The following is a 12,780-nucleotide window of genomic DNA, read 5'->3' as shown; positions in this document are numbered from 1 at the left end:
AAAGCTATTAAAAAATATCTACACACACACGCACATATATACACGCGTGCACACCCCCACAGCCACACAGAGGGGACGGTGAGTGAGAAACAGGGTTCAGTAAACTAAGGCCCACAGGCCAAATTTGGTCCACCACTGGTTTTTATAAAGTTTTATTGGCACACAGACACACTCCTTCGTTTCCAAATTGTCTATGGCTGCTTTCATGCTACAAAAGCAGAGTTGAGTAATTATGACAGAGACACTAGGGTTTGCAAAGCCTAAAATATTTACTATCTGGCCTTTTACAGAAAAAGGTTGCCAACCCCTGATATTAAAAAACAAAGACAAAAACAAAAACAAAAAAACTTAAGTTCTATAGTTGAGTGAAAAACAACTGTAGGAAAATATGGTCAATATGATATCATGCATGTTCTAAAACCACACACAACACAATATGACATATTGTCTATGAGTACAAGTAATAGTGTCAGGAAATGATCCCAAACTCCTACCTATGGTTACTTCTGAGAGGGGACAGGCAGAAAGGACTGGGAGTTGGACAAAGGGGTCTTTAGCTTTATTTGTAATTTATCTGAAAATTGTTTTATTTAAGGAGACAATATTACCCGAGTAATTGCACTTTTTTTTTTTTTTTTTAGTTAATTTTTTAAAAGCAAGGCTGTGGCAGCAGAAAGTAACAGGACTAGGTCGGATTAAAACTGCAAACTCTGATCTTGGTAAGCACTGCCAGAATTTTAAGTGTTCTTTTTTTTTTTAAAGATTTTATTTATTTATTTGACAGAGAGAGAGTGAAAGCAGGAACACAAGCAGGGGGAGTGGGAGAAGGAGAAGCAGGCTTCCCGCTGAGCAGAGAGCCCAATGCGGGGCTCGATCCCAGGACCCTGGGATCATGACCCGAGCCGAAGGCAGACGCCTAACGACTGAGCCACCCAGGCGCCCCAAGTGTTCTGATCCTACACCCCACCCTTCAGTTTTTTCCAATCTTTCTCCAGTTCCCCTTCCATTTTCCCTTCATTAACTTTGGAAGTGAGCTTTCCCAGGTTTAAGGTGAAATGAGGTAGGAGCAAGAGGAACAGGAGGGCTGGAGAGCGGCATGGGACAGGGAATGGCTGGGCCCTGTCCACAGTCCACTGTTCCGGGGATCCAGTTCCTATTACAGGGCCCCTGGGATGTGTGAAGACTCAGTCTCAGGCTTAGCAGTGCCCTGCAATTAGTTTCTGCTCATAGCCTTCATATTCCTAGCTTCGCATGATTCACACAACCCTCACCAGAGCCCTGGGGTTTCTAGAGTTTTCTGTACTTCAAGGCGGTTTACCCGTTTGACTAGTCTTGTAACACAGTACACCTTAAAAATGAAACTAACTGATTGTCAAAGAGCAATTCAGGCTCCAGAAGGGTGCGTGTAGAACTTGAGTCCCAATTCTGCTGCTTACGCCATCATTACAAAGATCAAATGGGTACAAATGATAAAATACATATAGTCCATCTCTGGAAAAGAAAATAAGTAGAAATTCAACTGGGAAAAAAGTAAACTAGTTTAGGGCAATTATGAGTTATTGTTAATTATGGAAATTAACTATGGGAATGGGCAGTTTTTCGAAGCAAAAGCATATAGAATGTCCAAGGTGGTTTCCAATTGTGTGTATGTATACAGAATGAGACCTCAGGTAACCTGTCTTCAGAAACTATGTACAATTCTGGAAAAGGCAAGAGCTCTAAAACAGCAATAAAAGAAATCATCCAAAAGTTTTTTTAAAAGAGATAAATTCAAAAGACAGGCTACTGGGGCACCTGGGTGGCTCAGTCGTTAAGCGTCTGCCTTCGGCTCAGGTCATGATCCCAGGGTCCTGGGATCGAGCCCCATATATCGGGCTCCCTGCTCGGCGGGAGGCCTGCTTCTCCCTCTCCCACTCCTCCTGCTTGTGTTCCTGCTCTCGCTATCTCTCTGTCAAATAAATAAATAAAATCTTTTTAAAAAAAAAAAAAGACAGGCTACTATTAAGGCCATGATATTTAAAGGGACCTGTGCAAGGTCTCTGTTTGCACGAGCAATTACCAAAGGGGAAACTTGTGTAACTCTCTAATTTTGGGTCCCAAAGCCACTTCTGCTTCTGAAACAAAAGCAACTGGGCAACATGAAGGGTTGCTGGGAAAACCTGGCTGCATTTAAACTACAGTGACAGGGGGAGAAAAGCACATTCACCAGACTGCTCTTTTAAACAATCTGATTTTGAACAAAACTCAGCATAATTCCAACAAATCTTCACGAAGGAGAGAATAAGAAGTTGGGTGTTAACCAACGAGAAGCATTAAATGTTTCATATACATGGGCACATATATTTTAAACTAAATAGAATTTAAGTTTCCCCTTGGCAAAAAAAGGTTTGCTTCCGGTAAACTCACCTCCATGTTCTAGAAATACTCGAACACATCTTTCCTTCCCTCTTGCTGCAGAGAAATGAAGCAGGGTCCAGCCATTAGCATCCCGGCCATTGGGAGAATAGCCTTGTTCTAGCATCTTCCGTACTGTGTGAACATCCCCAGCGGCCACTGCAGCCTGAATCTGCAATTCTTCCTGGAGTTCAGGGTTCCTTCGACAATGGTGGTGTAACATCCTAGCTGAGTCCGCTTTTTACAAAGGATTCATTAGGTCACAGGGAACAGCCTTTGAGGGGAAGCAGAATACACGAAATTTAGAATACGTGGCTCCTCATGGTGTGTCTGTTAAATAGTACAGAATTTTCCACTGTTAAATCATGTAAATCTTAGTAATGACAGTTCACCCTACTACAACTAATTAACATGCATCTGTTATGACCAAATTTCCCTAAGATTATAAAAGATTTCAAACAAAAAGCCAGGCATAAAGCTCTAAATTGCTGAAATAGATCAGTTCTTTTGTAGTCTTTTGAAAACTCAAAGCAAAGATCCCATGGACATAGCATTATTTCAGGTATAATGGAAGATGAAGCTGGGCAGCTAGAAAATGGGAGACAGCAGAGGAAGAATTGGATGAGTTTGAGTTCCCTAATGCACACAGTTATAAACAATTTCAAGGATTCTATCAGATTAGTGAGTGAATATGGAGTATCAAGTGGACAATTCACAGACTATGAAGACTACAGACCTTTAACTATGAGAAGTAGTTAAAGAAAAAAAAGTAAAAAACTTTTAGGTGAGTCCCCTAAAAGTATTTCAACAGTATTTTATTTTTAGCCCCAAAGGGTGAAAGGTTTGGGGAGGGAGGGAAAGGGGAAGTGGGTAGGGTGAATTAAAGTAAAATGCAAAGACAACATGTATTTTCCTTTTATTTCTTTTTCTCTTTCTGTCCTCCCTACTTTGTTATTAACCACCCCCCTTTTTCTGCCACATCTTTTCCACTTTTCTAATTCGTTTTCCAGAAGTTTGACTCTATAGGCATACAGAATACCAAGAGCACACAAAATACTTAAACACTGTTAAGAACTGAAACAACCTGTTGATTCACCACATGAAAAAAATCATTTTAAAGCAAAAGGAGTATACTGAATTTCTGCACTCTCTAATAGGTCACAAAAGAGGTGTGGACTCAATATAAAATGAGATCTCCTTCCTGTGAAGAAGAAAAGTCCAAATTGAATTGGTGAAAAGTGGCATCTTACACATGTGTATGCAAAAACTTTTGCAATGCATTTTTAAGCTTTACAGAAGCTTACAGAAGCTTAAACTAACATGCTTCTAAGAAGCCATTCCATCTGGGCTAATTTTAAGGAATAGATTAGACTCATCTCCTAATTAGTAGGCTTCCATTTCTAAAAATAAAAAATTATGTGATAAAGTCCTTTAAAGACATTATGGTCTCCTATGTAGGTTAGACATCTTGGGATAATCTTGTTACCAATAATAATTTATCTTGTAAAACTTCTCGTTATAGATTGTACAAAGGTAAACTTAAGCCTGAACTAGGTCAAATCGTCCTATCTTAGAGTAAAATCAAATATCTTATGTTGTTTTGTACATTGAAAATAGTTATTTTAAACTCTTCCGTATTACTATTAAGTAACATAATTTAAATTGAGAAATTTCCTATTTGTTTTCTTAATAAACATGATTTCCCCCTTATCTCTTCACTTGACTACTTTTTCAATCAACACTATAAAATCAAGTCCCTGGTCTTAGAAATTTTAAAACTGAGAATCCTTTTGGATGGTTTTTGCTTATTTTTAGAGTTATAAGAGAAGATGTTGAAGACCATTAGAAGAAATTAATAATTATTATTATGTGCTCAAAACAATCAGCTTCAGATTTTTTTTTTTTTTAATGAGACAATTATCTTGGCACTTAAATGAGGTCTACTATGCAGGATCCAATCAATATCAAAGCCAACTTGGATTTTCTTTTAGCAAGAGTTGTGTTTAGTATACATTAGCTGATTTGAAGGAAGAGAACTGCACAGACGACCAATGACCCTCAGTCACTTACCTTATGGAAGAATGTCCCTTTTCCTGATATGTGGATTGCCTAATAACCATTGTGCACATACAGCATTGTGAGGAGGAGGCTCAGAGTGTGTCCAGCTTGCAGCGTGAATGAGCTTTAACCTAAAAACAAATACCAATTATGGGAAGATTCCTAGCAATAATAAAGAATCAGAGTTGCCGCACAGTCTACCTTTTGACAGGCTTAAATTTTAGCACTTTATGATAAACTTAACAGAGCAAAGAACTCAGATCAATTCTTAGAGAAAATCATCATAGTACCTACGCTAATCTCCACCCTGGTATAGAATATGGTTTATTTTCAGAATTTTTTTTCCCCCTAAAAGGACAGTTTTTTGAAAAAGAATAAAGACAATAAAAAAAAAAAATCACACATTTGGAATTTGGATACAAACACAGGTTCCTTTTATTTTTTGGTCTATTCACAACAGAGCAGACTTGCTTCATCTGAATTACTTTTTAACTGACACTGTAGGCGCTTGCTCTTTCTAAACAGGACAAAAATGAAAGCGTGTGTCTATTCAATACAGTGGGTGGCCAGGGCCAAAATGGAATCTATGACAACTAAAAGGAGATTATGTCTTTAAATGCTGGTACTTCATATGCCCAAAAAGCATTATGTTAACCATTTTGAAATTGTTATTCCTTTATGCCTACGTCAAACTAGCTAAAAGATTTAACAACATTTCTTGCCAGCTTCCCCACATGAATTTTGAAAAAATTCTCTCTACAACTATAAGAAAAAGGGTCTTTCTCTAAGTAAATTAAATCCTAGGTCTGTGAATTCCACTAAGGTTAAAAGCACATGCTAAGGGACTTCCACACACTACACTAGAATCACTCTAGGAATTACTCACTGGGAAAACGGCCACCCCTTCCCCATGGCGTGGGTGTGCTAAGCCCTGTGTCACTTAAACAGGAAGGTCGGGCCACGTGGTAACCTGACATGCTTTCAGGAAGAGTGGCAGTCACAGGTGCTTCTGGGTGCACACCAGAATTTCCAACCCATCCAAATCAGGAGAGTCCACTTGGACCCTTTCCTTTTCCCATATCTTTTTTTCCCTTGTCAAACTTCTTCAAGGAAGGCCAAGGAGTTGGCCAAGAGGCACTTGGAAATAATATCTGACTTAAAACTGCCTACTGTTTCTAAAAAAAAAAAAATGAATGAGACATGATCAGAACAACTCCTACAAGGCAAGCTACAAAAAATGCAGAACTATCCTTACAAAAATGCCCAATTCTGAGAGTGGGGCAAGGAAAGAAATATGCAAGATGAGCCGGGAGTATCCCACTGTGCCAAAAAGGAAGTGCTCAAAGAGAAATGCAGTGATGGGGGTATGTCAGAAGAACACAGGAGCCAACGACTAGAGCTCTCAGTAGCCAAGATGGAACAATATGAACAAGATAATTCAAGTACTACTGGATTCTAACCCAAAGTATAGAATACCTATATGCCCATGTTGCTATCACTGGCTGAATAAATGACTGACGGAGGGGAGGAGAAACAAAATCTCCTGTGCATAATTCCGAAGAGTTGTGTAGATTCTCCCTCCTCAAGGAGGTAGAGCATAACTCACCTCTCCTTTAGTATGGGCCATGCATAGCGACTTCCTTCCAATGAGGATAGCACGGAGAGGGACGGAAAGAGCAACTTTAGGGTGAGAAACCTGCAAAACACTGTCTCAGCCCAGTGATCACAGTGAACAGCAACAGTGCCAAGTCATGTTATTAGTATGGATATGATGAGAATGGCAATTTACCCTGGTGATCTTTCTCTCCCAAGCCCATAACCTCAGTCTAATCGTAAGAAAAAATACCAAATTCCAAATGAGGGGCATTCTACAAAATACCTGACCGGTACTCCTCAAAATGTCAAGGCCATCAAAAACAAGGAAGTCTGAGAAACTGTCACGGCCAAAAAGCACTTAAGGAGACAAGATGACTAAATGTAATGTGGTGTCCTAGATGAGATCCTGGAACAGAAAAAAGGTATTAGGTAAAAGCTAAGGAAATCTGAATATGATTTGGATTTTAATTAATTATAATGCTCACTGTTGGTTCATTAACTGTGACAAATGCATCTATTAATAGAAGATGTTACCAGAAACTGGGTATGGACTATGTGGACATTTTGTACTATCTGTGCACATTTTTCTATAAATCTAAAACTATACTAAAATAAAAAATCTGTTTAAAAAAGGCAAACTGAGGTCTCCAATGATGAGCCTCCAGCATTTTCCACAAAAGAACACGTGATTATTTTCTACATGAGCTACATCTACATTTCAAAAATCAACACCACTGGATGCCTTATTTCCAAGGGTGTCCTTGGTATCCCCTGCCTCCCAAGAGAAGTGGAGATGGCCCTGCATGGTTTCAGGCCTTTAAGAATCCTTGTTCTTACTGTCTTCCATCTACCCATGGTCACTTTCATGGAGGCGGGGGGGTATGTGTGGAGGAGGACATGCAAGGTGGGGGTGGAGGAGAATTTATGAAATGGTATTAATTTATTAATAATATCAAGAAAAGCCTGGGTTAAAAGATGAAGTGACTATTTTTCTCAACAAGAAAGGTGCACGAACCACAGTAACTTGTGATAATGCTGTATGGACTCCTTCAGTCAGACAAATGAAAGTCCACTGAGTGCCTGACACGTGTTTGGCACACTGCTGAGCCTTGGCCACTGGTGTTACCTCTTGGTAGAACTTTAATAGAAAGTTCTCGGGGCACCTGGGTGGCTCAGTCGGTTAAGCGTCTGCCTTCAGCTCAGGTCATGATCCTGGGGTCCTGGGATTGAGCCCCACGTCAGGCTTCCTGCTCCACGGGGAGTCTGCATCTCCCTCTCCCTCTGCCCCTCTTTCCGCCTGTGCTCTCTCTCTTTCGCTCTTGCTTTCTCTCAAATAAATAAATAAAATCTTAAAAAAAAAAAAGTTCTGCACACTTAAATCAAATACACCTAGAAATATTAGGATCATTTTTCTCTTTTCTGACAATACTAAGTGCTATAAATAATAACCATAGGTTTAAACCAAAAAAGCACACTTCACATGCCTCAGTCTTCCCCGGAAAAAACAGACACACGTACCATGCAAACATAATTCCTGTCAGCTGTATCCCTCAAGTTATGAAGGGCAATGACTTATTACCAAAATATCCATTATAATAGTTCAAGGCATGAGACAAGTAATAAATTTTATCTTGGTGTTATGCGAGTTTGCACTTAACAGAATTTAGCTATCCACACGTGAATAAATTTTTTTAAAAAGACTACTGAACTGAAAAAGGAAATACACCATCAGCGCTAAAGGTGTCTATTAAAAATCACAGAGGAGGGCACCTGGGTGGCTCAGTTGTTAAGCGTCTGCCTTAGGCTCAGGTCACGATCCCAGGGTCCTGGGATCGAGCCCTGCACTGTACTCCCTGCTCTGTGGGAAGCCTGCTTCTCCCTCTCCCACTCCCCCTGCTTGCGTTCCCTCTCTTGCTATCTTTCTCTCTGTCAAATAAATAAATAAAATCTTAAAAAAAAAAAAAAAAGTCACAGAAGAAGTCCGGAGATGAGATTGGAAAAAAGTCTACTTCCCCTCAAGGGGAAGCTCAAAAATCTGAGAGCTCCCAGAAGTCACCTATAAAATGAAAGAATATGGCCACAGAGGCAATTTTCTAAAGAAATACATGTAAATGTGAGTTGTTTTAAATTAATGACTCAGAATGACTAAAATTCTGAGGGTGGAATCTTAGAAATTCCATTTCAGGTTTCAGTCAGAAAAGAGAAAAAAACATACAAACAAGGAAGACTTCAGATTTACGTATCAAAATGAGCCACTTCCCCAATGTATATCATTTTGGGGAATGTGTGTTGGGATTGTTTGGGGAATGTGTGTTGGGATTGTTTGGGGAATGTGTGTTGGGATTGTTTGGGGAATGTGTGTTGATAATGGGATAGTGTGTTGAATAGTGTGTTTAAATTTTATGAATCCATCTTTTTCTATTCTACATGGTGTCAAAAGAAAACCATCCAGGCCTCTGAGCTTTTACACTGTTGATCATATTAGAAACTATAAATGTAGGAATTAAAATGTTACCACTGAATTCCATAAAGATGCCAAGTGAACTGCATTAAGTTGAAACCAAATTTCTTGCTTCACATAATTAAAAGAAGTCTATATTCATAGAACAGAGCGCAGCGTAAAATAACTATAAAACAAAATATATTTAAGACCTGTCTAAAATTGTATAAAACTTTCACCAGATCTGCCACATGTCCCCACTTTCCTTTGGAATAAATGATTAGTCACTAATGGCTTTTTGCATATTATTTTCACTAAAAGTCCACACATTTTTGGATTAAGTGATACAAATTAGAACTGTGCTTTCAGATTTCACACCAACCAGAAACAAGATAACAGCTTGCTACTCAAAAAAGGAAATAAGCATTTCTTTGTAGAGCAAACAGAGATACAGGCTGGTATGAATATAAAATCAGCAACTCCAAGGATAGTGGCTCTGAGGGAAAAAAAAAAAAAAACCACTGGCTCAAGGGTCCTAGATGGCTGCAGGAACACAAGGCCTAAAGTGTGCCATACGGCTGAGGTCTACACTGACCAGCACTATTTGTATTATCAAGAGCCTGGAACCCAAAGTAAAGTAGAAGTGTTTTTTAGTATCACTCCACATAGTTAGCATGGTGTTTATGTTCTAGAACAAGTAAGGGCATTCATATTTCCTCCAAATTGCTGGGCCTCCGTGTAACACAAGGATGTATTATCATGCACGACTTATCTACAATTCTCATCCTTTCCAGCAGAAAAACCAACCATTTTCACGGAATGTGGAGGAGGCAAGAGAGGACACTGTATAACTCACTTAATCCAAGCTCAACTCAAGGATTAAATCACAAGTACTGTAAAGGAGGAGGTCTTGTCAATATTATCTTAGTAACTCACGTCTGGCATGATCATCTTAGCAGCCTCAAGTTAGTACTGAGTAAGTTTGCAAGAAAGGAGGAAATCTTTCTCTACTTAGGGAGCGTCTTCAGTTGGGAATGAAATGAAAGGCTGTAAGTCTGATATTAGGTATGCTTATATAAACTTTACCTGACTTTAGACTTTTTACAAATCATATGAATTTCTACATTACCAAAGTTAAATACGAAGAAAATAGATATTATATGTAGCATAATATTAAGCAATTGTGAATGGTATCACTTCAGGTATAAAGACAAAACTATGAAGCCACAGCATCCTCAAAATGCATCTTTAGTTAAAATCAGTTATTCTCCCTATGTGACTACAAATCTACATTTGGTTATTAAATAAATCAGGTTCTTTACCTTTTTTTTTTTTTTTTTTTTCTGTAAAAACCCATGTACCTGGCAAGAGAATTAACACAAAGTTAACTACCGGGTTGAAAAATATAAACTATCTAACTGTCCATGTTAGTAAATGATTACCCAAATTAAACATTTTAAATGTTCAGCATAACCTAGACCAAACACTCTCAGTCATGCTAATATCTGGAACCGATGCCAACAAGTTTATATATATATTCCCTAATCTTAGAAGAACTGTTAAAAGCAGAGAGGGGATCAATGAAATATTATTTAAGCAATGAGAATGAGCTGGCTGGCAACCAGGAGAAAGCAGGGTCCTTCCTGTATCTTCCATGCTTGACTTGCCACAGACCTGCTCTCTTACCATCTCAGGTGATAACACCCCTTGCAAATGAAAACACGCTAGAGTTACATCTAAAGTAGAAAAAATATTTAAGTGAGAAGGCCTGAATAGAAAATACATAATTCAATTTTACCTTAAAAATGTACTTCAAATATGTTAGCATTTAAAAAAAAATTCCTAAAGTCATCATTAGGCATCTCTCTGGTGATTTGCATATTTAAAAAAATAAAATTGCCTTTAACTTGATAGACTTCTGCCTAGCTTTTACTGAAATGAAGTGGACCCTATATAAAGGCTGCCCTAAATATTCACCATGGGAACAGTCACTGCTAGATACTGATTTTCAGTCTCATTCAGTAGCATACACTCTCCCTTTGGTGTCCAGTTCCAGGTCTCAAGAAAACGCAAACCCTCAAAGCACTTGAAACTATCTTTAGCAATGTCTTTGCAATTAAAAGAATCAGGAAAGGCATTAATTTATTTTTGTAGAAGGCAGAAAGTCCAGTGGAACAGAGTAAATCAAAAATTTCCTAACAACTTCTGCTATTTTAAGTACTTCTTTGTACCTGAAATTCCCTAAACAATCTGAGATATTAAAATAACTCTGAGATTACCCAGTCACTTTATACCCCTGTTATTGGACGGCAGAGAAGTCATTCACTTGACTAATTTCTGAATCAACTTTTATATAATTTCCCTGATCATATTCCCTCTTTAGGAACTACATGAATGTCCTAAACTTACCTTTAGTGCATTTTCAGAGGCAGCAACAAAATACAGTGGCAGAAATGTGATCACATGAATGAAATACTTAAATTTCAATCTAACAAATTATCTGTAAGGGTTCTGAAATGAAAAATCTTATCTCTGAAGAGTGCAAAAATAAAGCCCTAGATTCTAAACACACCAAAACATTCCTGTGTTTGCAAACTCTTAGTGCCAAATGATTAACAATATTGTATAAAGTTTTGTAAGTTCTTCTAGAAAATCAAAGGTGTAACAAATATTACTTATCGTTATAACAGTTTCAAAATCCATCCACATCTGTCACACAGAAGCACGTAAGAGCCACATGAGTTAATTATATTCAAGTGCGTCAGGGGCCAACACTGCTTTCAAACTATCCACACTATCCAGCTACACAGATTCACTTTTCACTAGAAAAAAGTCACATTATTTTCCAAAAGTCACAAATTTCAGCCATTACTGTACCTTCCTCTACCAAACCCTTGTCAGTTAACTCAAAAGATTTTCTGACAGAGGTAGAGGAAAGGTGATAGGAAGACATAAGGGGAAAACAGAAAATTGTGGTTTAATTAAAAAACAGTCATTCAGAATTAACAAGCAATTAACAAGGAATTGAGAAATTCCTATGAGAGTAAGGTGGGGGGGGGGAGCTACAAAAAGGTCTCAAAGTCTCAGAGCAGGGTAAATGGCCCAGTGTACCGAAAGATAATGCAGAACACGGAAACGCAACGTACAGAGAGAAAGGGGAAAATACATTTCTGAGATAAAGAAGTTATTAATTAAAATCTTAAGGATCGGGCACAGGCAGTGTTTGGTTTTGCTGGGAAACCGGGTGCCAGGAAAGAGTTACATTTCCAGGTAACTACGCTGAAAATAAAGCAATGCTTAATGAGATAGGGGCCAGGAATAAACAATGGGGGAGGGGAGGTCTGGCTCATTACCTTTACAGAGGATGCTGGTCAGAGGCTCTCTGCTGCTTCTCTGGTGGGTGGCTTGACCCCTCCCTGCTCTCTCGTCTCCTCTAGCCAGCTCAAACCTAGAAAGCAGAAACCAGTGAGTGGTGCAGTGACCCAGGGGCGAGGAGGAGGGGGCTCTGAGGAAGGGGTAGCAAAGGAAGAGTGGTAAGGGCAGACAGGAAGAAGCAGTGATTCTCTCTCCCAGCCAGCCCCCTTCCCCTGGGGGGGTAACTGACTTTACCTGTCTCCTCAGCTGCTGCTTCTCTTCCTCCTTTCAGCCTTCTCCACACTCACCAACTTCTCCATTGAACAAACACTCCAGGCAGGGCCGGACACGGGTGTTCCTGATCCTTCTCGGTGCCTCACGGCCCCAGCCCAGCGAGCATCCGGACAGTCGAGCAGAACTGGGGCGACGGTCCTGACCGCCGGGCAGCCTCGGGGCAGGGGTGCAGGGAGGAAGTCCCGGCTCGAGGGGGGGGGCAGCCCGGGTCTGAGGGCTCGGAACAGGGGCTGCCGCGCTCCGGGCCGGAGGCTCCCGGCTACGGGGGCACACAGCAGGTCTCGGGGCAGCGAGGTCCCGGGTCATACAGGGTCCGAAGTGCCAGCCGCGGGGGCTCCAGGCAGGGGGCTTTCGGGATGCACTTTGCACTGGGCCACCCCCGCCCCCTCCCTCCAGCACTTTGGGGTCACTGGGATGGGACCAAGCCTTCAGCAGCCAATCAGCGGCCGCATCGGAGCCTGAGCCCGGAGCCGTAAACCAGGTCCGGGGTGGGTGGGGGTGGGGGGTGGGGGCGACTTGGTTGGTTGGTTGCTTCCTTCTCTCCTCCTTACCCCCGGCAGCCCCCACCCCTCGCCTGCCGTAAAGCCGTCTGCGCATTCGCGACAGTTAGAGGAGGCGTGCCGGTCGAGGTTGGGACTCGTCTC

At 40.4% G+C, this 12,780-nt stretch overlaps 1 protein-coding gene across 2 annotated transcripts in view; it reads right to left on the bottom strand.

The window, feature by feature from the left end:
* ASB7 (ankyrin repeat and SOCS box containing 7) overlaps window positions 1–12,666 on the bottom strand; it is a 45,597-nt gene extending 32,931 nt beyond the window's left edge. Inside the window, exons 1-5 of one of the 2 annotated variants that reach the window (XM_045899521.3) lie at window positions 12,098–12,666; window positions 11,842–11,936; window positions 6,059–6,158; window positions 4,465–4,583; window positions 2,407–2,668 (exon numbers count right to left, since the gene is read on the bottom strand). In XM_045899521.3, coding sequence (XP_045755477.1) covers window positions 2,407–2,617 — 211 coding nt within the window. In that variant the 5' untranslated portion in view covers window positions 2,618–2,668; window positions 4,465–4,583; window positions 6,059–6,158; window positions 11,842–11,936; window positions 12,098–12,666. The remainder of the gene's footprint in view (window positions 1–2,406; window positions 2,669–4,464; window positions 4,584–6,058; window positions 6,159–11,841; window positions 11,937–12,097) is intronic. The other variant, XM_045899520.3, reaches the window with a different exon arrangement.
* Between the last annotated feature and the right edge of the window lie 114 nt (window positions 12,667–12,780).

This window comes from Mirounga angustirostris, unplaced genomic scaffold, assembly GCF_029215605.1.
Source record: "Mirounga angustirostris isolate CCGP_5_RB_7025 unplaced genomic scaffold, mMirAng1.0.hap1 SCAF_9, whole genome shotgun sequence".
NCBI lineage: Eukaryota > Metazoa > Chordata > Mammalia > Carnivora > Phocidae > Mirounga > Mirounga angustirostris.
The sequence above is the reverse complement of the archived record's forward strand: the minus strand, read 5'-3'. Positions and strand labels throughout refer to the sequence as shown.